The following is a 24,639-nucleotide window of genomic DNA, read 5'->3' on the forward strand; positions in this document are numbered from 1 at the left end:
GTCCTTTCTCGGTCTGTCTCGCCAACCTTTTTATAAAACAATGATAAAGACTTGCATGACCTTGCCATGAGTCACCCTCCTGGGGTCTACCGCCCACTTCAAACAGACAACTGCATCGTGACGTAGAAATAGATGGCTGAACGACAGAACCAACACTCCGAATGCCGACCTTGAACCACAACCGGCCACACCTTTTTTCCCCTTCCCACCTCTTGTAACGCCAACAAATATCATAAACATAAAGAAATTGACTTGTTCAGGTCGTCTCCGCGACCGAAGGCTCTCCAAACTCCAGCGCCATTTATAAAGAATGAAAAGACAAGATTTGAGCGAGTGGGATGGTTTTGTGCCCTGTTTTGGGCAATTTGTGATGATATACTGTTGGGTAAAAAGGAAATGTCCTCTTGACTCCCAGAGCAGTACTTTGATATATGATTAACAGTTTGCACTATTATCGAGTAGCAGCCTCGTATGCTGGTGGCGGAGCGTCTTCGCGCTCCTCGTCCCAGGGACTGCGTTGTCTGTTCTTCTCATCGTAGACACGCTTGGCGATCTCACCAGCCATCTTCATGATCCATGCCTGTTCAAGGATAACAGAGGGACTCTCGGAGCTGACACTTTGGTTTTCTAGACCCGGGTGCTTGCCCTTCTCAGTCCTGAACCCAGAAGTGGCGGCAGCAATAGATGAGTATTGAGGTTCAGGCTGAACAGCTTGTTTGAGTGGGGAGCCCAACTGTTGAGCATTCTGAAGGTTGGCCATGACGGGAGGACGACCCGCCTCTTCTGCACTTCTGAAGCGGACCTTACTAGGGGTGGCCGCCTCAGCGATGACAGATGACTCGCTCTCTTCAGGGATAGACTCCTCAATCACAGGGTCTGTTAGAGCATTATCGGCGGAGGCCGTATCCGATGCTTCACTGCCTTCCTCAGGAGTAGCTGCCTCTGATTTGGTGCGTCTCAGATTTACGACTCGTGTCTTCTTCTTGCGTCCTGCTCGTGATCGTCCAGCCCCAAGAGCTCGTCCATTCGTGGCAGAATTCATACTGATAAGCGAGGGGCGAGAGGGGAGTTGTCCGTGGGCATTGCTTGCAGTATCCGAAAAGGTGTATGTTGTCGAATTGCCTGCATGGAACGACATTGTCTTGGTGAGACTGGGTGTCGAAGCTAGGGGCGTCGATGTTTCCGATCGATCGCCATAGCCTGTCCAAGCCCGGAAAACGACATCACGAATACCAGGAGTGAAGAGGGACAAGGTGCGGTGAGAATCAGTCAAGGCAGCAAGTCGCAACAGGTTCTTCTGAGAAAAGAGTGACTGAACCTCGCCGCTCCCAGTCAATGTAAGTTCGGAGATATCATTGGGGTCGAGAAGGTTTCCATTGGCGTCCACAGGATCCAGTGGTGGGCTAGCCAGAGGGTCAACACCAGCTTCATCCTCTGTTTCTGTAGGGGTTTCGGTGCCCTTGTTTGCTTGATCGGGACACCACAATTGGAGGGATAGTCTATGGATAATTGCTGGTAGTTCATCCATCATCAAGTTCCGTAATTGTTGTTCAATAGTTCGTTGCAAATAGTCGCGTACGAATTGTATCGAGTCAAAGGTAGAAGATACCTTGAGGGATTCGAGTGGGTCATTTCGAAAGACGAGGGTGAGGCCCTTTTGCTTGGAAAAGACGAGGATGATGAATGCCGAAAGCTTGAAATCCGATAGTGTGATCGAGAGTGGAATAGTCAACCCAGAAGCAGCGGCCAAGGGCTGAGGAGACGTGAATGTCGGTTTAGAGTAGAGGTATGTGTTTAAAGGATTTGCCTGGGTTGTCTTGTTAGTGGCTGCGCTAAGACAATTGCATGAATAGAATCATGGGCAAGGATGCCAATGGGAAAATAAGTGTTGGCAGGGGTGAGGAGGGGTTTCATGCGCATTGTTGTAATTAAACAATGTTGCATCAGAACGACGTAGTGAGTCAATGGGTAAGTCAAACTCGAGGGGAAGTGGGAGGTTGTTGATGTAGAAGCTTGAAGTTTGGTGGTGGGATGGCATTCGCGTCACGATCTCCGCACTGCGGATTGCCAAGATATTGGAGGGATCATGAAATTGTTTCTGGAGCTTCGGAAGCTTTGGAAACAAATGCATGATGGGGAAATATTGAACCAGACTGCAACGAAATATTGCAGAATGATTGAGAATGGTATGAACGTACTTGAACTCTTGTCTTGAGTGTCAGAAATGCATCACCAGAATATGTCATCTTGAAGATGCCTCGGAATCGATCCTCTGCAAGGTCACCAATCTCCAAGATTTCCAAATCGGGGGGTACGGTTCCGAGGTTAAATTCGCTGACGAGGATATCGTCGACAATAATGGGCGGCTTCGGACTCTTATTGAGAGCCTTGGTCAAGAGGTCGCGCGCTCGAGCGTAGAAGTCGGCATCCGCTGTTAGCGGCGACCAGTTGAAGTTGAAGGCCATGTTGAAATGGCGTTCACCTTCTAACAGTCATGGGAGAGAGTAAAGGTGCCGTTGAAGTTGGCGGCTATGACGAAAGCTCGAAGCAGGCGGGAGCTCGAGGTGAGGCGCGTGCTTGGACGGAGCTCGGAGGCGAAAAAAACTACTGAGCGAGCGAATGTAGGAAAGTCTCGGAAGTCGTCGGGCGGAAGGTATCGATGTCGGTAGGTGATTAAGAGAGGCACGCGTCAAAGGATTTATCGAGAATGACGGGCTCGACAAAGGACGACGTGAGAATATTATAGGAGAATTGGTGATAATGGCAAAGAGGAGAAAATAAAACAAAAACGGCTGGTTCAGGTAGGATAGGATAGATAGAATAGGATAGGATTTCCCAAGAGTGCGGATCGTGGGGATGACGCTACAAGATTCCCCGGGCAAACAGCTCAAGGATGATTGGGAGAAGTGAGGTCGAAAGTGGGGAGCTCAGTGCTGGACTGCAACAATTTTTTCCCTCTCAGGGCTTAAAACAGTGATTTTGACTGGCGTCCAAGGGAGGGTTTTAGTGGGTAACGATAACAAGACCGCTGTAAGAAAAGACTCTGAGACGCCTGAGCCTGGTCCAGGTAAAGCTGAAGCGCGACGGTAAAATAACCGAGAATTGACGTATTAAGCGCAATGTGGTTGGTTCGTTAATCGGCTGTGCGAGGAAAACATGGACCGTTTCAACCCGGTATTCTACTACGGACCGTACGGGGGAGGGGGAGAAAATGTGCAATAAATCAGTAGTTTGATAAAAATATGTAGGCAGCCGGGGTCTTGTTTATAAAAATATTCTGGCGGTGAGATCTAACCTTCAGTGTAGGTGGCGTAGGTGCGATATTAATGGAGGGAGGGAGTCTATGTCGGTAGCATTGTGAGTTGTTAATGCATGTAGCATTGGAGACTACTGTAGGTCGAAGGTTTCAGATGGTCTGAGCTGTCTGGACTGTGATCCAAGAGATTCGCCCGTATCCCCGTACCGAAGTCCGGAGGTACGAATAAGTTGATCGACTCAACTCGAGGTCCACAATGACAAAATCAATGCCGGGGAAGTCGCGTGATCTCCGAGATGAGTTTCAATGTGCAATTTGATGCGAACTTTTAATATAGACAATGATAATATATAACAAAATAGCATATAGCGAAACGACGTTTCAGTCTAGAACCCCAGGTCGCAATGCGTTATGCGGGGATGCATCAACTGGTAAATCAGGTTGGGTTGGCTTGGGTCGAATTGACACGACCATCATGAGAAACGTGCAGATGTGCCAACTTTGTATAATTCGTGGTGCTCTCAAGTTCCCTGCAACCCCGTGTTCTGGATGCGAACGTGCAGTAAAGAATTTTACTTCCCTCGCATCCTTTCTCAAAAGAGGCGTCGTCACTATCAGATGATTGCACCCTGGTTCATGGTAAAGTGGAAGATCCGTTGTGTCGTGGGATGACCTTCTGTATCAGGTGGTTCGATTTCGTCCGTATTTTCTGGGGAAGCACATCTTACCTGACCCAGGAGCCTTATAAAGCTCAGAGATATCTCCTTATAGTAATCCTGTGCCTTAGGGTATCGCCTAAAACGTTCATATGGTGCATCCTGTCGCATATATTCTTCCCAAGCCGAACGACGGGCCAACGGCGCATCCCGGCCTTCTCCGGCCGGTTACCGACCCTGAAGCCGACCTCCTCACTTTGGCTCGCACTTTGATTACCATTCATGTAAGCACTTCCCACCAACGGTCAATGTCCGATAAGAGAAAATGGGATATAGACCGGGTAGGAACGGGAGCGTAAGAAAAGTGGCATGTATTGCATTTACATCTGCATTGCATAGTATGTAGATGAAGAGCAATCAGCCATTAGTCTCTGGACTGTATGCGTGATTTGATCATGCATAATGCTGTACAAGCAGTAGGATGTAGAGCAGCGCAAACTCTACCCCGCGATGTGATGCTCGCAAGCTAGGAGCAACTTGGAGATTGTCTCAAACCCCCAACCAAGCATTCCTCTTTACCAAAATGAGGGGTTCAGTATCATTTGCTGTAGACTTTAGCTACAGGCTTATCGCCTTTCATGCGTCTCATGTCTCTGAATCTGCGGCTGTCATCAAGATCGTGATGCTTACATCGAGTAATTGGTCATCGCAAGTGGCTGAAGAATGTCTCTGAACTTCTTCTTTTGTGTATCTTCTCTCCCACTTCGAGAAGAGTGTCCCACACCATCAGTACCAAAGTGGCAGACCACAACGGTAACGGCTTTGCTCTAAACGGACATGTAAGGCACCAGCTTGGTGAGACGATAAATCTTACCACCTGACAGTTGACCAGGATTCATATTGGCTATTCTCCTGCCAACCCAGCTCAAAAGGGCACTCGGTCGTGGAGGTGCTGTACATCAGGAACTGAGATAGCCGGTATTTCATCCCTGGAGTTTCACAAGCTGATGTCCTTGTGCAACCCCAGCCTCCACTTTCAAAATAATCTCCGATGCGTTTCCTCTGTATTAGTAGATGGTTGAGGTCATTGGATGCCTCGAATGAAACACAGCGGATACTGGATCAAAGTTTCATTGCTCCAAGGCCATTTGTGTCAAAGCACTTGCGGTCGGGCAAGTCACAGGAACCAGCTGCAAGCATTTGCTGCTACGCTTTGAGGCCTTTGTGTACATCCCGGCCAGATTCGTTTCCAAAGCACCTATGATAGGATCAGAGCTTGAGCAATGAACATGTTTGATCTCCACGTGCAAGTTAAGCAGCGTGGATTGAAACGTTGGACGATCTGTTAGGGTACGCGCTAACACGCTCCACGCTGGATAATCCCAGCAGCCCGGCATTGTGCTCGGCGATTGACGCTCATTCGCGACACGGCGGAGAAGAAGCACAGCAGAAGCAGAGGAATGCAGTCATTCTGCATGTCCAGGGTCCCGTGATCGTCACCAGCGGTGTCTTGGACGAATTTCTCAACCACCAACGATAGAGCATATTCTGGGGTGAGAGTGCATCACCGCCAGCTTGGGTGACATCATTCCCCGGCGAGACCGACGATCGCGTGCCTGTTGAGCCCCAAAACCGTTCAGGGGCATCAGCCAGTAACTGCAGGATGCGATAGACGGAGGCCTGAACAGCCCAATTTGAGTCATAGCCATCCGTGGCGGCGGCTCAGTGCAGTTTTTGATATGCCACGCTGCTGGTAATTCTCCATTTGCTATGTGCTGTCCAAAGGTGTTGTCAGCGCTGTTGCGACTTGCTAGTGCCAGTGCCTGCGCGAATGGATGGATGTTCAGGGTTTTACAGCGTCTGGCAGCCAGGGTCAGGGTGAGCACCAGCCCAGGGTGCAAGGGACCTGGACCTGTTCTGTACCGTGCACAGTAGACTAAAACGTACATCGTGGCCTCGTACGGCTGGGGATGAGAAAGAGCACGATCCCACATTGACTAAAAGTTGCTATCGGAGCCGTGACAGCCCTGGGCTTGCAAGGGTAGAATGGTCCAGGCGCTGTTGGAACATGAATTGGCTCGGCTCGGCTTGAGATGCAATGCATTCATTGAAGGTGGAAGGCCTCACCCATTGCCTCGGGCAGTGTTGAAATATCGCAAGTCAACAAAGAGTTACCTAGTCTAGGTCTAGGTCCAAGGTCCAAGGGACATGGACTCGTGCGGCGCCACGAAAAAGTCCCCTCGTCAGGTGCAGGTGCATGCGTAGATGCAGAAGAAAGATGCAGGCGGTGCGAAAGGGACTGGATCAATAGCTTGGCTTAGATGGAATAAAGAGCGGTAATTGGCCTGAAGGACATGGTCATGGTTGCTGCCAGAGAAGATGACTGGCATTGGCGCTCACTCTAGTCCGGGTCCGGCTCAAGACTTAGAGGGGGCTCTAAAAACCTGTGCGTCACCATCAGATCGAGTTGGTTGATTGGATCGTTGAGTCGAGTCAACCACTCTGCTAGTCGCTATTTTCTAGGCGACACCAAGGCTGTTTAGTTACCTTGACGGTGGGCGCTCACCCACTTGCACCGCCGCTGTTGGCGACGGGACCAAAAGACCCTTTTTCTTTTTCTTCTCTTCTATTCCGTGTCTCTCGAATTGTTTTTTCGTTTCTTTTTCTCTCGGACTGTCTTGTCTTTGTCTCTCTGTCTTGCTTTTCTATTCGGCATTCGGTTATTAGGTCTCGGTTGTGCTGCGCTCCAGGCTGATAAACAAACCCACTTTCCTGCTTGATCGATCGTACTTAACCTTGGTTGTAGATGGTCTTGTCCCGGTGTGGAGGCGTATGCCAAAAGGAACCATGCCAACAGCGGTTCTTCCATAATACCTACCTACAAAGTGAAAGAGGAGAAAGGGCATAGCAGATTCGTCATGTCATAAGATACACCTAACCATCATTTGTTGTCCCAAAGCCAGTTCAGACATCCAATTCTTTGGCCAACCACACATCATCAGCATGGTGATGTCGTTCTGATAGGAACAGGAAATACAAAGACATTTCGGTCTTACAGCTACAATAAACCCCTTCCCTACTCGATCTTTGTCCAACCGCACCCCCTTCCACCCACGCCATCCACTGTCAGCCAGTGCCTTGTCGAGACCTGTACATACTACATGACGTTGCTCCGGCTTCTATTTCTGTGTAACCCGAGCCATCACATCTCATCTACACATCTCATCCTCTTGTATCGACCTCGCTATTCCAGCTCAGCTTATTGTCTTGTGCACCAGCGCACCTAGCTTGGTATACAAGGCGCCTGAAACCACCGTGTTGCCTTGCGAGGCTTTGGCCGAGCGGGTTAAAGCAAACCTAACTTGGGAAATAACTTTTGTTCTTATTCCTGCCTTGTACTTCTCGAGTCCTGCACAATCAAACTCGAAAATTTGTGTGGCTCTCCTATTGTTACACTTATATCGGTGACAAACAAGGCAACTCTCAGCACTCTATCAACACAAATACGACCCTGCAAAAGGACAGCGATTCAGACGCAGCAGACGCAGACGCAGATACAGATGCAGATGCAGGCGCATCAGACAGCGTGACCGTCTTCGACAGGCAAGCCTACAGTTCAACGTTGGCGCAGCTGCAAGTGCAAGTGTGAGCTTATAACCCGGTTACTCGTTCTTGCCCGTTCTACCAGCAACGCAGCGCCGCCATCTCAAGCTACTTTCCTTGCCTTTTCTTAGACTGTCTTCTAGTCTTGCTTCCATCTTATACATATCTACACCCCCCTCCACTTTTCTCTTCTACTCTTATACATCTCACTCATATCTGCTCCAAATCCATCTCTTGTCGAATCTTGCCGTCTTCTATCTTCATATACAGTTCAACCCTCCCCTTACAAACTTTTGTTTCCTGATTCCCCACCGGAAAACGCGCGACATCTGTGTCTTGACGTGCCTTGCAGACTGTCTGCACAATCCTGGTTCTCCAACAACCAACATGTCGACTCCGTCTCTATCCGATGGGCAGTTTACGCCAACCGATACTGACCCTGATCTTTGCTTCTCCTCCTCGGAAGATGATCACAGATGGCCAACTGCCCAAGATGTCGTCGAAATGTCAATTATGCTCAATGGGAGTGCCGTTCCTCTGTCATGGTCTCGTGAGACCCTCAAGAGATTACCAATGGGCACTCGCCCGGTAAAGATGGTTGGCGAAGGTGCTGCCAATGTCGTTTTCGAATTGGGTATTCCTGAAGGAGATCTTAGGGCCAAAGACTTCAAGGGTTTGTTCTGTCTCTGTTGTTGTTATCAATATATGCTAATATATGTTCAGGATGGCTTCTTCGTGTTGCCAAAGCCCCTACAAGTGGCCAACCCGCCAGGTTCAATTATTTGAGACAGCAAGAGTTTTACGCAAAACAAATCACGCCATTTCTCAAGCCTCACGCCATTCAACAACAGCTCGTCGTCCTACGTAGCACAAATATTATTCCTCAGCTGAACGCGTTTCTGCGGTCAATTGATCATCAGCGCAAGGAGAAGTTCAGGGGTACCTTTGTCTCCGAGTCTAATTGGGGTCTTCTTGTTGAAGACATGCGAATATCTGGTGGGTAACCTTACTGGGACCCGAAAACTTTTACTAATTGCCGCTAGATTCCAACAGCAGACTTATCGAGTTCAAGCCAAAATGGTTGAATCAATCGCCGAGTGCTCCCCAGAGTGCTATAAGGTGTCGACAATGCGCCATGGAACTCTTCAATTACCTCCGGGATCCGAGCCCTTCGAGGCATACACCAGAGCAAAAGCCTTGCCCTCTTACACTTGCCAATCCTGGTGCTCCCGCTGCCATCAGCTCACCATTTCGTTTCGCTCCCAAGCTTGCTTCCAAGTGCAACGATCCCATGGTGCGAGAGCTGCTGGCAAAGACAGCCGACCACCAGGTCATTCGTGATCTTAGATGGCTTCAAAATCTTTCCGATACCAAAGGTCCTCTGTACGCCGAGAAGAATGATCCTATGTTCAGTTTGGCCATGACTGTTCGAGATTGTACCTGTTTCGTCCAGATGAATCTCGGACCCGATGTACCTCCCGAACAACGACTTCGTGTCAGGCTTGGTGACTTTGATCTAAAGGATACCGACATCAAGTTCAAGCGATGGACTTCGGCCGAGAAGGACCTAATCGACTCGGGTTGCTACACCGCTGACTGGATCATGTGTAACGGGCAGTACTACCACCCTCCCACCAAGTGCCTTCTTGAGTGGAGCCGGCGGCGGGATCAAAACGTGAGAATCATTGGCATCAAGGCCAAAGGCTCTCATCCCAATAAGGCAGTGCATTTCCCTACCGAGGTCATGACCAAGCAGGCTCTCGTGCACTGGATGACGAGTAGCCCTGTCAAGCTCACGGGACTTCTCCAGCCCGACAGAAAGGATAAGCCAAGGAGCGATGTGTGCCCATTTCGGAATGAGCCTCCGTAAGTCTTACACGTCACATTTTCGCATGTCAACCTCACCCCTGCTAACACACTGCAGGAATCTACTGAAATGGTTGTCAAAGAAGCCGTAAGCAGGCATCCTGGGGATCCTACGCACAAATCTGCGATCAGGAATCGCAGTTCTCTTTCTATTTTTTGCATTATATGGTTGCATCGGTGCATCAGCGACGGCGGGTTCGCATAGCATGGCATGGGTACGGGCATGGTTGGTTGCATCAGTCAAGGGACACGGCGTTGGTTGGGTTAGATTATTGTGAGGGTACATTTTCCGGTTTGATATGTGACATGTATTCATGATTGGCTGTATTCAATACCTAGACAGATGTAGGAGCACAGTACCTAAATGTTCAAACTATTATCGGCTGTCAAACGACTATCCATATCAAAAACGCCTCCAAGCACCAATTCTAATGCGGGCTCACGAACCGTTCTAGATGTCTGCCACTGTAAAACTCAAAAGACTGCCTACTGATAACCCTGCGACAAGGCACAATCCCATAAAGCCGCCAGCAGCCTCACGCTCGCCCTCGTCTACCCACTCACCAGACGCCATCATGAAGCTAGAACCAAGCCAACCGTTGGTGAGGCCAAATACTAACTGAACGATACAGAGATAAAAGAAGTCGCTGGAAACGATGGCGCCACGATTATCGATGTTGCAAAGCAAATACAGAGGCAGCCAACCATAACGAACGACAGCGAGAACAAAAAGAGCAAAGGGGCGGTGTCGCAGGGAGAAGGGAAGTATAGTTGCTACACGGCCGCCCAAGTCACCCAAATTCCAAAAGAAAAAGCCAAGCGGTATAAAGGCTGCAGGTTGATAGATGGCACCAGAGGTTTCCTTTACAGAATGAATCTTTGCTGTGAAAACGGGCATAAACATAGTTGCGGTGAAAGTAAGAGCGACACCAATGGCAAGCCAGTGAAGCTTGGTGAACAGCCGCCAGAGGGATGTAACCTTGCGGGCGGCACGTTCGGCCTCTTCGATGCTATGCATGGACTCGTTCATTTGCTCGACCATGCGGTTTTCGATGATGTGGTTGTGTCGACGAACCAATGGGATGAAGGAGACCAGCGCAACCACCGACACGATTACAGCGGTGAGAAAATAAACAAATGCTGATGTTTGACCATCCTCTGCGGACACGCCTTTGGAAGCATTTTCCTTGTCAGGAGGAAAGGCTAGAACAGTGAATACTTGGGCAAGCGGAGGTAGCACGCCAGCGATGCCTTGTCCAGCCATGATTGCCTGCATATACTCTGGGCGCCCAAAACTAGCTGCAAAAGCAAACGCGCCATTCTGGATAAGACCTGCAGCCCACGCAGCGGCAGCGACTGTGGCAAGCAGAAATACGAGGTAGACTGTAGGTGATGCGCTGAGGCCGAGTACGGTGGAAGCTGTCAGGAGACCGAATGCAACAACGTTGATAATGAGAGCAAGGTTGATTCGGAAGGGGTATGATGCTGAGTATTGGATACTGGTGAGGACAAGCATGGCACCGAGGTTGGTAACAGTAGAGACGGTCAGGATCGCAGACTGAAAGTTGGCCTGGATCCAAGCATCACCGGCGAAACGAGCTGTAAAGTAGGGAGCTGCAGCAAGGAACATGTTCCTAATTAAGGCGTTAACTACGGATATCACGGCGCATGTATAAGAGAGCTCACCAAGCCCAAAGCATGGCAACGCCCAGTAGGGCGAAGATACTATATTCCGCCCATGAGAAGGGCAATTCGTGTTGGCCTTCGAGTTGGGTAGAGCCCTCTAGAGGAGTGGCTTCTTCGTTGCCTGTAAGAGGCTCATATTCTGATGTTGATGTTGAGGAATATTGACGACCCAGGGCCTTTCGCACGCGGTCCATGGCGGCCGGGGTATTTTTTTGGTCGACCGTTCGTTCGCACAGGTGAGTCTAAGGTTTGTTGAATTGATTGTCTTATCGTACAGTTGCTTCGATAGATAGTGGCAGTTGCCAAATGTATAGCTTATTCAAGGCCGTTGAGCCATCAAGGGAGCGCGTGCGCGCAGGATAAGAGGCCCTGCGCAGTCCGGCCTATCAAGTGCTGACGATTAAGGATTATAGATCGCGTGGTTATTTGCTCGTCTGATGAATAGTAATGTCGTCGCGAGTCACAGTGAGATGGAGAGTGTGACTCGTGAAGGATGCGGATTGTGGGGGAGCCAGATGATGACATTGACTTGGTCCCTGGGCCTGGGGCCTGGGAAGGTACGAGATAAGATCCGATCTCCCCAACGGGACCGGGCGGGACGGTAGATGACTTGTGCCCATGTGCTCGAGTCAGGCGGAGGATTTTGATCCAATCATGATGAGTCTATGAATCGTCAATAGCTGTAAGCGGAACTCTTCTTCCACAATATCAGAAGACAGGACAAGCGAAAGTATTTATTTTATTTCGGTAGTCTGAAATTACTAGAGGCTTCAATGGATGTGTCATGATAACAGAGAATCCCCTGTTGTCTTGGTCTTGGGTAATTCATGTTGGACAGTCTCGCTAAATGTAACGCGTGGCTAACAAAATACCAGAATCAAGGGCTTTGGGAATATTTAAATGTCATTGTGTTGACTTGTTTCAAGAGCTTGATATATTGAAGCTGTCTACTTGTGAAAAGAGGATGTCCCATCATACCCTGGACCTTGAGATAGTCGATACCTTAGTCGTCCAGAGGGAATCGGTCAGTAAATTTGAAAGTAGCCAAACCATCCTTCAAATCTTCAAGAAGAGAGTCAACATCATCACCGAGAACCTCGCCTACAATCGACACAGTCACCTTGTCTTCGTCAAGGGCCCCCTTAAGAGCCCTGACTTGCTGGATAGAGTTATCAGAGTCAACGGAAGCCAGGACACCAACGGAGATGGTTGCAATGCTTGGCAGCTTGGTTCCAAAAATGGAAATTCCAGCTGTGGTGTATATTATGTTCAACTACATTATTATTCTATAACCGAAATATAGTTTTCTCTGAAAGAATCAGTTGCAGGTATAGCTTGATCAAGTATAAGTCTCCCCCGAAGCATCCGGCATGTTCGGCTTCCTTGAAGAAACTGCCGAGCATCTACGGAACTCACATGATCAGAAACAGATCCGCCTTTTCAATATGGCTGCTAAGATTGCTAGTCTAAGCCTTGACGATGCTGTGTTACCATAAGCAACTGAGGATGCAGTAATTGACTTGGAAGTTTCTGCACCTTAACACTATCAGTCTCAAACAAACCGCAAGTCCGGTTCTCTCTTGATTGTCAAGTTGATTCTTAAGCGCTATGGAAGTATCGCTAAAAGATATCACTCCCCACTTTTCCTTATGTCTACAATTCGTCTCTAGTAATCCCATACATCGAAACCATTGGCCCCAAACGGTTCGTGTTCGGGGCATTCTCTCCATGGTAGTGAAAGAAGATCCAAAAGGGTCGAGCCTCGAGGTACATTCGGAAATTGCAGAAGTTGCTCAAAGCTCATTGCCACCCTTCTCGTCAGTCCCAAAATTGTATCACAGGCCGATATCAAGGAGAAAACCGTTATCATCAAACATTCCATCAAAGTCCATCTCAATCATAGCGTTCAGGTCAGGCTCATTTCGCTGAGAATTGTTGGTTACTCCAGGCACATCCTGACTGTCGGGGTTAGTCTGGCTGCGAGATCTAACGTCTTCGGCGTGTCTTTGGGCTTGGAACCTGGCTATTTCCTCATCTTGGATTTGGTAAACCTCGTTCCATCCCAACTTGGAACCCCTAAGGCATGTTAGGAGAAGTCAAGCTTTTGTGATTTATATCTTACTTTCCTTCAGCCACCATGAGCGATAACTTCTGCCATGAACGCGGCGAGCCTTTTCCAGCGCTTCTTTGGCTCCGCTGAGGTATTTATCAATAACCAATCTTGCTTCATCGGTGAGATCTTGGCGGTTAGCGATCTCGTGGTAGAGACGGAAGGCATCCTATGCATGTTCCAAGTAGTTGCTATCGGCGGCGGAAAGAATAAGATGCATGCCAGCCTGGTGGAATTTCCCAAGATGGGGTTCCTGGAGCAGATCACGCGCCTTGGTGAAGCTGTCATAGTTACGATAAGTTCTCCAAGCCTCTTTGTAACGCCGTACCAACATAACTATTGTATAAGATTAGGCATATGCGATAGTAAATAAAGCGCCACTCCGAAGACCTCAAACTTACTTGCTGGTGGGTTGGGGTTCTCAGCCATGGTGTATGTAATGGCAGATCGATTGTCGAGGGAAGAACAGAAAAGAATAACAGTATTGTGATACGTTGATGGTAACGGTTAATGTCACTGTATTATAATGAGATGAAAGAGGCAGAGTGTGAGAAGAGAAGATTTACCAAGAAAATATTATTCGTCGACCAAGAAACAACGAGAAGCAGGTACGTACTTGCCTTTGAGGGATACCAGCTGGCAGCAACTGGCAGGCGACCTAAAGGAACTCCTTCCCTCTTAATAGCTCACCCCGCCCCCCCTTTGACTGAAATGTGTTATGCTTCTGGGGTGCACCTTCTGAGATGACTAAAGATTGACAGTGAATCACACTCTAATCTGATATTCCTTTCGTCTCTTCGCTCTTGCGACCATATCACTGGCATCGAGCGACCAACTCAGGTGTCAAGGCCGTGAACTGCCTGATAAGAAAACAGGCCCATACCTTCCCGCACCTTCTCCCCTCTTTGGCTCCAAGTTCTTGGTCGAAAAAATGGATCACTGGCTCATTCGCAAGAAAGATGTGGTAGAACAAATCGAGGCTAAGGACGGCTTACCCTCAGCAGATCGTAACAACGAAGATACCTCTCTGCTACTGCTCACAGGACCTTCTCGCACAGCCTGATCCAAGATGGACCTTCTTTGGCCAACACCTATACGCAGACGACCTAAACAACAACTCAATGGATCGTTGGGTAACCAGGGAAGGAATTGGTTCCGGAAATGAACCGTCCATGCCTGAGCCCAGCAAAAAGAATCACAAAAAGAAAAAGCCTGAAGCTCCAAAGGTAGATGCTGGGCCACTAGATCGCTGGTTGATTCGAAAGAGGACCACGGATCAAGATGAACCGCCTCTCACCAAGAAAGCAAAGACCGAAGACACTTCGGCATCCAGCAACTCCCCTGGACTTGCAATAGATGACTTTGAGCTCGATGACGACCCCCAGCACATTGAACAAGCATTGCTGGAGGGTGTAGTCGCCGACGAGATGGAAGAGGATGAAGACGAGAAACAGGGTGTCTAGGAGATTGAACCCGTTCCGTCATCATTTTCACAAGACTCCCATGAGGTCGCCGCGTACCTCAACATCCCACACGGCCAGTCTACCACTTGGTCTGAGATTGTTCTGAGTCGCTGTGTCGGACTGCCCGAATGGGAGTATCTTGAACCATTGAGCGATTTCCTTGAACAGTGCCGGCTAAATCAACTCTGGCGCCCAACGTCTCTGAACCCCATCAGAGACTTCGTCTACGCCAGTGGAAACTGGGCAAGCCACGACCGTGAGATCGACAGAGCATGGGAAAAGTTCTCCAATCGAATTGTTGAACTGTCCGGCGGAAAGATCGATATCCGGACATTGTCAAAGCCATCTGGGCCATTCGGGGCCGTTCTTACAACCCAGTGGCATTACCCGACGTGGACCACCAGCCGGCCAATGTATGGTATGACGATGGACCACACCAATGCGTCCTTGCGAGCCCAGCAAGCCAAGTTCGACATTGACGACCATATCAAGACCCAGGACACGATTCCGATTCGAGACGCTTTCGTTCGTGGAGGTGTCGATTGGGGCACCGTCTACACAAACTGGTCTCAGATCAAAGACGAGTGTTGCAAGTTCGTTCGCTGGCTTAACTCAACCACCAAGATCATCATTCTCGTTAGCGAAGAGAATATCCGACAATTGAGGGATTATGTTAACCTTGACGAAACTGTTGAGGCCATTAAGATTGAACTTGATCTTGGCATTAATGTCTTTGGCGACAAGCCGTCCTTTCAGAAGAGACTCTCAAGCCGACATAACACATCATATTCTCTAGCTAGCTGAATACGTGAACCTGAACCTTTCATCCCATAATGCCATGTGACTGGTTTGCACCAGAACCAATCCCAACCCAAATACAAGATACATTTTGTACATTTCGTTGCATCATAAACACCAACACCGCGCTAACCGAGTGTCTTGTCTCCTTAACCAAGTAGAACCGCGACCTCATCCTTAGCTTGTGCCTCCCAAGTCTTGAGCAAGATCTGTCCAACACCTCGTCGATATGCAATATCTCCAATCCGCTCGATCCAGAGAACATTGACAAAGTCAACCATACCATCCGCGTCCATGTGCTCTTCGAATTTGTCGGTATCAAAGACATGTGAGCCTCGACGTTCAGTGGCGATAGAAATACAAATAAATTCAAGGCGCTCTTCGCCATCATAGTTTGAGGATTGGATGCCCAACCATGCATCGTGAGCACGGAATTGCCCTGCCCACCGGTTGGACTTGTTCCAGATTGTACCCACAGCAAGAGGCGGGTTAGGTCGCTCGCGATGAGCGAGAGTAGTGTGGAATTCGATGTCGAAGAAACCAGACGTTGTCCGGAACGAAAGCAATGGCCCAGGGTAGGCTTGCTCACCTACAGCAGGCTCATAACCACCGCTATCGGCAGGGTCCTCAACAGGGACGGGGTATTTGAATAATGCAGTTTCATCGCTGTCGTGGACATAATGTGACCCACTTCGAGACCAACCCATCGGTAACTCTGTGTTGGGGACACGACGACTCCTGAGATTATTGTACTGAAGACCAGTGTTCATGAGGGGTACAGTTGAAGCACGGTCCGTCAAGCTCCAAGAAACAGTAGGTCTGATCCTAAAGGCGTGCGCGGATCGGTACCGTTTCGATTCTTGACCACGTTTTCCAGTTCGAGCCTCTTCCACGTAATCCGCAGCTGCTCTCCACAAGGTCACGTCGACGGGGATATTATCAAACCACCAGCCCATCCAAGACCACGACGGGAGGAACGGCGGACGCGAGAGTGCCCTTCTTCTGATAGAGGCATGAGGACGCCAAAGAAGAGCAATGTCTAGAAACATAACAGGCATGCCGTAGATGAAGCCACCAGGGAATGAACGAGAAAGAACATGTGTGATTCCTGAAAACGCAGGCAGAGTATCGTCAACAAGTGTCAACTTTCGGGCGCTGTATTCCATGACATAACGAGCATACTCGTCAAGATCAGGCCAGCGTGGATGCTGGAATGCAAGAACAGCATCGGGAATAGTACCGACACAGTCTTGGCGACCTCCTCGGAGCTTCTTCATGACACTGTTTGGACTTCCCTGCCATGTCTCGCAGTGGCATTCCCAAGTTACCGAGTCCTCAAAAAAGAAGACTGAACGTCGAGAGTAGATGCGCTCGACAAGCGTCCAGCCTCTTGTGTACCACAAAGAAGCTGCTACAAGCTCTTGATGAGTGCGGCCAGTGGTACGAATGCCTCGTGTTGATCTCTTCGGATCGAGAGAAGGCAATCCAGTATGAATGTCGCCAGAAGCTGCCACAATAACGAGGTAGGCGTTGGCAAATACATATGCCATGTGTTTGGTGTGGTCCGCCATTTCCTCCCGGTTATCCTGGGTAATACAGATCCGGTCAATCCAGATGTGTCGAATACCTAGCTTCTTCGCAAGCCACATTGCATCCAGATAAGTCTGCGGCATGTCGAGATTCGGCAGACGATCCTCGAAAACTGCAAGGTTAGACTTGAGCAGCTGCATGTATTCTTGCGGCTCATTACGATGAGATCCGCTTACATAACTGAGAGCCAGGTAACGATCTTTAGGTGTCGCTTTTACCAATCGGCGATCGACAACATCGATGAGCCAAGTAGGGCGCCAGGTTGGGGCATCAGACTCCGAGCCAACGGCGCAGTGGTGATGGTGTTCAGCGTTACAAGCATCGAGCCACTCCCGGATGCGAGTAACCGGACTGCCTTTGGTGACAGCGGTAGAGGCGCGGCGCTGAACTGAGGCTGCTGCTGCTGGTATGGGGATCTCCTTATCTTTATCACCACCACCACGAGCTGCCCTGAACGATCCAAGGAGACGGCCTGTAATGCTGTTTCGCTTGCTGGCTGGCGGAGGATGCTCTCGGGGTTCTCGGGCCACTCGTGGAGGTATGCGACTATCGCGACGTCTGTCTCTGTCGATATCCCGATCTTTGAGTCTGTCTCTACCGTTGACGTGGTCCCTTCCAACGTCATGCCGGCTGTCTCTCGGGTCGTCATAATCCCTGTCTTTTCCATAGTCGCGACTGTCTCGTCTGCCATCCAGTGATCTATCACGGCTATCCCTTCTGTCGTCAAATTGTCTGACACGGTCTCGGTCTCGTCTGTCATCTGGAGATCTGTCCCGACTATCTCTTCTATCGTCGAGTGGTCGGTTGCGATCCCGGTCTCTTCTATCTTCGGGTGATCTATCGCGACTGTCCCTTGGGTCATCCAGAGGTCTGTTACGATCTTGGTATCTCTTGTCATCGGGTGATCTGTCGCGACTATCCCGTCTGTCGTCAAGGGTTCTTCGGTCCTTCTTGTCTGGTAGACTATCGAAGCTATTTCTTCGATTGTTTAGTGGCTTGGTGCGATCTCGGTCTCTTCTATCGTCTGGCGATCTGTCGCGACTGTCTCTTCTGTCATCCAATGGCTTCCGGTCTTTCTTGTCGAGTAAACTGTCGTAGCTATCCTTTGGGTTGTTCAATGGTTTCCGGTCCTTCTTATCGAGCAAACTATCGTAGCTATCCTTTGGGTTGTTCAATGGTTTCCGATCTCTCTTATCCGGTGAGCTATCATAGCTGTCCCGTCGGCTGTTCAGTGGTCTCCGGTCCTTTTTGTCGGGCGAACTGTCGTAGCTATCTATTCGATTGTTTAGAGGCTTGTTGCGATCTCGATTTCTTCTGTCATCTGGTGATTTGTCGCGAGTATCTCTTGCGTCATTTAATGGCTTGTTGCGGTCTCCTCGCCTGCCGTCTGGAGAGTTGTCTCGACTGTCTCTTATGTTATCCATTGGTTTGATGCGATCTCTTTTATCGTCGAGTGGCTTTGCAGGCTCTCTTTCTTTTTTGTCGTTCAAAGGTTTGTCGCGAATCTTCTCCTTCTCTCTGTCTCTCTCCTTGTCCTTCTCTTTGTCCCGTTCAATATCGCGTTCAACATCACGATCAATGCCGCGATCTATGTCTCTGTCCAGATCTCTCCCCATGTCGCGGTATTGATCTCTTTCCTTATCTCTTTCTCTGTCCCTCGCGCGGTCCCTTTCGCGATCTCTCTGTAGTTCCTTCTCTTTTTCTCGACCCTTGTCGCGATCGACAGGGCGTTCGCGATTGCGCTCTGGCTCCGGAGAGCTATCACGAGAATCATATGAGGGGCTGCGGTCTGGCATTGTCGGTCAAGGCCGCAGGCCTACAGCAAGTGCGCAGAATGAATTTTAGGGTGGCGCATGCCAGATTTGTTGTCGCGGTACTGTCAGCAAGGTAATAACAATATTGTAAAAACATTCAAAAGTATTTGGAGTTGGTACAGCTCATGTTGATGCCCGAGAATGGGGTCATCGTCACTGTAGAAGTCGGTCAAAGCCCCTCAGCTTTCGCGGCCTGGGTGTACAGTGATGTGGTCTAATTGGCTCGTCAGACCTAGCTACCTACAAGCAACAGTCAGACAACGTCATTTTGTTGGTAGCTTAGATCGGAGCTAGTAAATTAATTGAGCTGGCGGTCTAAGATCTATATGTACAGACAGGACTTAGACTACCCCGTACGCAGGAGGTGACAAACCTAAGGTTAGGATACAGAAGAATAAAAGTTCAAATAACTAGTCTAAGTTTAGGTATGTATTGTTCAGTCATCATGGTGACCACCAGTCAATCTCTTAACCTCGGAGTATCTAACTACCAGGTTGTTTAGACTACAGTGCGATGTTATCCCTGGTGTTTGGTGATCACGGATGTGTCACGGATAATTATCCAATGGTTAGGTTACCAAAAAAAAAAAAAAAAAAAAAGAGAAGGAAAGAAACCATGGATATTAACTAAATTCACATTCTGTCCTTTGACTCTGTCAATACGGTAAAGACTTGTGATGCCTACATATTATGCGCCTACATATTATGCTGGATAAATGTACAACGCCACTCACACTTTCGGTGTGACGCTAATTACCTAAGACGGATCATACTTATTCTCATCAAAGGAACTTTAAAAAGAGGAAGGCAACGGGAGGGAAGAGACGTGAAGATACGACAAGGGAAGAAAGATTGTCTTTGAACGAGGTTGTGCGTGTGTTTCGTCAGAGTAGCGCCAACAACTATAACCAGGTACTAATATCTATTCACGACAATGCATTTTACGCTCGATAGGAGATCACTGATGAAAGAAAAGGGTGCATGGAAGGAAACAAATAAGAAAACATGAAGTTGGCAATATTTTGACAGATTATTCGATAAATTGCAAAAAAAAACTCAGGTCGAACCGAGGATTGAACTCGGGACCTTTCGCGCGCACTGTGTATATGCATGTGAGGCGAACGTGATAAACCACTACACCACTCGACCCGTGAAGTTATTGATAGGAGACTGTCGTGTATCGTGTTCTATGAGGCATTTTTGTTGTCAATGTCCAGATATTGAGCCATCCTAAAACTGACTAGCGCAGCCTCACGTGCCTCGGCAAGAACTGTGGGGCCTTCCCTCCATGTACTCTGATTCGCCAGGTTCAACGTTAGTCTCGAAGAGGAAGGTATTTTACAACGACAGGGCATCAAATAAATACTACACTGACCCAAGTATTCAACGATTATATATACATCTATGGGAGGGAGAAGTAGTAGTAGTAAGCTGATAAGCAGCGTCTTGTCAATGCGTGAGAATAGTTGATTTAGAAACTTTATTATGCTGTGGGTCCTCAGGTGCAGTGTAGTCGGTAATATACTTTGAGGTTACATAGAACCACCAAGTATTACATGTAGAACCAACACCCACACGGCCTACATCCCATTGTTTATCTAGCAGGTATACTACTATTGAGTATATGTATGCCCTGAACGAGACGGCGCAGAAACCCCAGCAAGCTTCTTCCATAGAAAATGGCGTCTGGAGCAAAACTCTAACTCCTCCGGTTCAAGGAGCAAAAGAAAGGTCTCGGAGGGAGTCGAACCCTCGCTGGCGGAATCAGAATCCGCAGTCATAACCGTTAGACCACGAAACCTAGGTCTACAAGCTTTGATCCACATATTGTTGTGTGGATTGTTGGAAAACGAGCTCGTGTTGTGGTCTATGAGGGACTCCCGATGCTGGCGAAGAGATTTCGCGCTATGTTACGTGGACCCACTCCAGCCGACGAGTGGAGCTACTCCTACATCCTCGCTCATTCGCCAGAAAAAACAGCACTGAACGACGACGTTTCGTGGTTGTATGTGATTTTGAAAGGCTAATACAACTTCATCCGTCACTCTGTAACTGGCTTTGGGAAATGTGATAGATACAGCTCATGAATTGAATTCACTATTATACCTGTAAAAGCGTTGTGAGATCCGCTTATTAGCTAGGTTATAATTTCTCTTCCTCTGAAGCAAACAACCCAAGACATCTTAAAACTGAACACCTGTGCCAGTCAATTTAGATTGATATATAGCAATGTAATAATGTCTGGAATATGGGAGTTCAGCTGTTTGTGAAAAGCCTAAATGCCACCAGTATAAACAACGAAATCCAACTTCCGCCTTTCACCTCCTACTCAGGTACTTCAGCATCATTATTTTCAACTCTTACCTCAGCCCCTTCTCACTCCCTATGTACGGAACTTAGCGCACTGTTGACCTGACTTTCACATCCCTCTACCCTCTGCTATCTTTGCGATACTGTTCAAAACACAACATTGGCCATTCGCGCGCCCTCGAAGCGATTTGGTACTCTTCTCAGAAGGTCGCTCGTGGCCTTTGGGGAGATGGGGCATCTGAAGGTGCATCATATGAAGTCAGTCCCCGTCCTCGACCCAGTTGTAGCCTAGTTTACCTAGATGTGTCGAGGAGTCTTTCTTTTTTTCACCGCAGTGCACGCCAGCCGTCACAGCAAACAGTCGCAACTATAGCCAGTGCATAGCAACCGTTACAGCAAATATTCATTTCAAATAGTCAACAAACAGCCAACAAGCGCGTCTACCTAAAGCTGTCGCCTAGCAGTAGCAGGTTCTTTTTCACTTCCCCCCATTTTCCCAGACCACCACCAACAACACCTACCTCTCCTACCCATCTCTCTCCTAACCTTCCCCTACAAAGGTATTTACATCCTTTAATCACCCCAAAACAACGCTACAAATCACGCATCGACATCATGTCGGACCCCCCTGAATCACACGAAACTCAATATGGTGTTTCTGTGGCTCCTTCTGTCGGAAAAGAAATGACCGCTCGAGACATTGCTGTTCAAGCTGAAGCGCCTGCCAAGAGATCTTCTCAAGTCGAAACCTCTGCCGAGACTGCTATCCAGCAACTGAAAAAAACAGTGGACATCGTGCATGGCCCTGCACAAGATGTCGGTCCAGACTCTGACACCATCAGTCAGCTTGCCGGACCCGAAAACAACTTTCGCATGGACGCTCAGAAACCATCAGACAGTGGCTGGGTCCATGCCCTCCTTGATATTGATGGTTCTCTCCTCCCTGGATTTGCAAACGAAACCATCCGACGCGTCGGTCTTAGCCCATACAAAGGCCTTCACGTCCAAGTCAAGCTTGAGATGGGACCTTACGTCAAGCCAGCAATGAAAATGCAGTTTATGGTTCGACATGGATCCCAAACTCATTTGTTTGCTATCGTAATCATTCCACTATATATGATTCTCGATAAACCGCATATTGCGGACGTGCCGACCACCGACAAGGCCTCTTTGCACACGCTTCTGGCCCATCGACAGATGGACATGTCTGGACTCCGGTCTTCTGTAAAGTTGACTGACTCATTTCCGTCGATTGGATGCGACAAAGAAAAGCACCCTGCCTTAGGTATCACTGCCAAGACTGTCCGTACTCTGCGAGTTAAGATTTCTCGTGAGAACGTAATCATCTCCAAGTCGCCGCTATTCCAGCAGGAACGTAACACCCATCTGCAAGCTGTCCGCGAGATTGCAGACGCCGTTGTGGCACGCCTGACACTTCGGCCTCAGGCTACGTTTCGACTATGGTTCTTCCCAGGGTCCACCTTCACCGACCATTGGTGGCAGGCCCTAGAGAACATCGACGCCTACGCCCACCCATATGCGGATATGCTTAGCTGTGTAGACGACGACTATTCTGACTTGGCCTATGATAATTTTATTATGGAGGGTATTGAGCACCCTGACAAGCCAGTCCCGTCTACAAACATATTCCTCGACGGTGAACAACAGACCGTTTCCGTGATGGGTGGCGCTATCGAAGAAATCGTATTACAGGATGATCTTGCAATCAAGCTATAGGAAACCACATTGCAAGCCGTCGTAATCAAGGATCCTTATTCTTTATGGGAACCGAAAGAGAGTGATCAACGAGTTTATGGAATCAAAGCCGACTACCAGCCGCTACGCTGGTACTTCATCGTCGACATGTCCAACGGCGTCGCAGATATGTTTCCAGATGTCGATGTCCCTTTTGACGCCTACCTCGTGGTCAAATATGACAATCGTCCACTACCTTTACCTTCTTTCATCCCGTCAATGTCGATGGAGATAAGGCCTAAGATCATACAAGCCCTTCGCCTCGCAGAGGAAAAAGCTGAGATGCAAAAGCGATCTTACCAAGTCTACACCAAAGCTGCAGGGGAAAGCCTCTTCAACATGCTAGTCGAACCGAGCCCCAAAGCTATGGCAGATTACCCAGACTACCCATTGAACGCCCAGCTTGTAGCTACGGCTCTGGATCTCGCCGCTGACTTGCGTCAACGTGACGATGAGTCCGACATTGACTGGGATAGACGCATCTGGCAATGGGTTCATAATAATTCTCGTAAGATAATTCTTCGAGACACAACTGGTTTCGGGGAATCTCTTCGCATTATTCGTCGTCAGCTTTTGCCCGGCATGCCTGCCGATATTGCCCTGTGCGAGGCAATCACGGCCGATCAGCCCAATTGGCCCGTGGGACTAGAGAAACCACCGTTAAAGGTCGATCTTCCTCATGTGACTATTAGAGGTCCAGTGAATGAGTTTCTAGCTAATTTATGGCAGCCTGTCAAGAATAATGCTGCAAAGACGTCGTACCCTACTGTCTTATTCAAGGCTTGGCATTGGCCAGATGATATAAGCGTCAAGGCCGAGTGCGCTGCAGTCACAGAGATGAACACCTTATCCGATGTCCCTGCTAAAGACTTCTGGGAGTACACCCAGCGCTTCGGAGAACCCAAGAAACACCATGACTGGCTCGCACAGTATCCGGCCCTAGATCGACGGGCTAGGGATCGCAATGTTGCCGAACGCTGCGCCGTGTTATCGAAGCTTGACAAGGTACCATTCGGGTACGCAGCCATTACAGGCGGGCCTGGGTCAAGAAAGACAAGCCTGGCCGAAGACATTGTTTTAGCAGTGGTGTCTGAGCCATGCAAAGAAGCTCCCGTTATGTGGACAACCCCGCTTGGAGATCCTGCCGGTGCGCCAGATGGTCCCGACAACGACTCTGACAACAGCTCTGACAACGACTCTGACAACGACTCTGACAACGCCAGCCAAGACAGCTCTCAAGCCACCGAGCGTACTGAACCGGACCGACCCACTGGATTTCTAGCAGCATGGGATTATCTCCCAAACGACGCGCCAGCCAAGCCACCAAAAGTTGCATGGATTGCAACCGAGAACCAGCTATGCAATGATGCACAGGTTAGACTGTCTACTAAGGAACCCGGCCTCGTCATTTTGAGAGCGCATTCCTGGAAGTGCGAGATGCACAATATGTTCTCTCCATCAGACAGAGAGCCTGACCTCATCTCCATCAGCGAAAAGCCTCACGCAACGTCTCAAGACCGTCGCCTAGCAGAGCACATCAACCACCAGATCCGTATGCAGTTCGACAGGACGTCCGCATTCCGTGGACCACCTACCATCTCCGAGTATGCCAAGCAAATTGCTCGAGATAATCGAAACATCTGGTACAACTACCTTGATGCAGTCGCCCAGAAGCTTACCGATCCCGACGAGTTCCTTCTCAACCAAGCTCAAAACAAATGAGTATGCTCGTG

At 49.0% G+C, this 24,639-nt stretch overlaps 8 protein-coding genes across 8 annotated transcripts; 4 read left to right on the forward strand and 4 right to left on the reverse strand.

The window, feature by feature from the left end:
• Positions 1–451: 451 nt before the first annotated feature.
• On the reverse strand, positions 452–2,465 carry FSST1_002334 (ERMES complex subunit MDM34; the record flags this gene model as incomplete). Its single annotated transcript, XM_083228313.1, has 2 exons — positions 452–1,807; positions 2,199–2,465. The coding sequence occupies 2 exons, from the start codon at positions 2,463–2,465 to the stop codon at positions 452–454; spliced, it is 1,623 nt and encodes a 540-aa protein (XP_083092516.1).
• A 4,608-nt stretch (positions 2,466–7,073) lies between these two features.
• FSST1_002335 (inositol-pentakisphosphate 2-kinase-domain-containing protein) lies at positions 7,074–9,473 on the forward strand (the record flags this gene model as incomplete). The annotated part of the gene is made up of 7 exons (XM_083228314.1): positions 7,074–7,101; positions 7,166–7,257; positions 7,433–7,557; positions 7,647–8,188; positions 8,239–8,511; positions 8,559–9,381; positions 9,440–9,473. The coding sequence occupies 7 exons, from the start codon at positions 7,074–7,076 to the stop codon at positions 9,471–9,473; spliced, it is 1,917 nt and encodes a 638-aa protein (XP_083092517.1).
• Positions 9,474–9,832: 359 nt separating this feature from the next.
• On the reverse strand, positions 9,833–11,261 carry FSST1_002336 (nucleoside transmembrane transporter FUN26; the record flags this gene model as incomplete). Its single annotated transcript, XM_083228315.1, has 2 exons — positions 9,833–11,015; positions 11,068–11,261. The coding sequence occupies 2 exons, from the start codon at positions 11,259–11,261 to the stop codon at positions 9,833–9,835; spliced, it is 1,377 nt and encodes a 458-aa protein (XP_083092518.1).
• A 1,641-nt stretch (positions 11,262–12,902) lies between these two features.
• On the reverse strand, positions 12,903–13,606 carry FSST1_002337 (uncharacterized protein; the record flags this gene model as incomplete). Its single annotated transcript, XM_083228316.1, has 3 exons — positions 12,903–13,143; positions 13,204–13,346; positions 13,559–13,606. The coding sequence occupies 3 exons, from the start codon at positions 13,604–13,606 to the stop codon at positions 12,903–12,905; spliced, it is 432 nt and encodes a 143-aa protein (XP_083092519.1).
• A 743-nt stretch (positions 13,607–14,349) lies between these two features.
• On the forward strand, positions 14,350–15,444 carry FSST1_002338 (uncharacterized protein; the record flags this gene model as incomplete). The annotated part of the gene is made up of 2 exons (XM_083228318.1): positions 14,350–14,632; positions 14,675–15,444. 2 exons carry the CDS (start codon positions 14,350–14,352, stop codon positions 15,442–15,444), a joined length of 1,053 nt encoding a protein of 350 aa, XP_083092520.1.
• Positions 15,445–15,587: 143 nt separating this feature from the next.
• FSST1_002339 (heterokaryon incompatibility protein-domain-containing protein) lies at positions 15,588–18,824 on the reverse strand (the record flags this gene model as incomplete). The annotated part of the gene is made up of 1 exon (XM_083228319.1): positions 15,588–18,824. One exon carries the CDS (start codon positions 18,822–18,824, stop codon positions 15,588–15,590), a length of 3,237 nt encoding a protein of 1,078 aa, XP_083092521.1.
• Positions 18,825–21,766: 2,942 nt separating this feature from the next.
• On the forward strand, positions 21,767–22,888 carry FSST1_002340 (uncharacterized protein; the record flags this gene model as incomplete). The annotated part of the gene is made up of 1 exon (XM_083228320.1): positions 21,767–22,888. One exon carries the CDS (start codon positions 21,767–21,769, stop codon positions 22,886–22,888), a length of 1,122 nt encoding a protein of 373 aa, XP_083092522.1.
• Positions 22,889–23,014: 126 nt separating this feature from the next.
• On the forward strand, positions 23,015–24,628 carry FSST1_002341 (uncharacterized protein; the record flags this gene model as incomplete). Its single annotated transcript, XM_083228321.1, has 1 exon — positions 23,015–24,628. One exon carries the CDS (start codon positions 23,015–23,017, stop codon positions 24,626–24,628), a length of 1,614 nt encoding a protein of 537 aa, XP_083092523.1.
• Between the last annotated feature and the right edge of the window lie 11 nt (positions 24,629–24,639).

Source organism: Fusarium sambucinum, chromosome IV (genome assembly GCF_050947815.1).
Source record: "Fusarium sambucinum isolate potato_lamoka chromosome IV, whole genome shotgun sequence".
Classification (NCBI taxonomy): domain Eukaryota; kingdom Fungi; phylum Ascomycota; class Sordariomycetes; order Hypocreales; family Nectriaceae; genus Fusarium; species Fusarium sambucinum.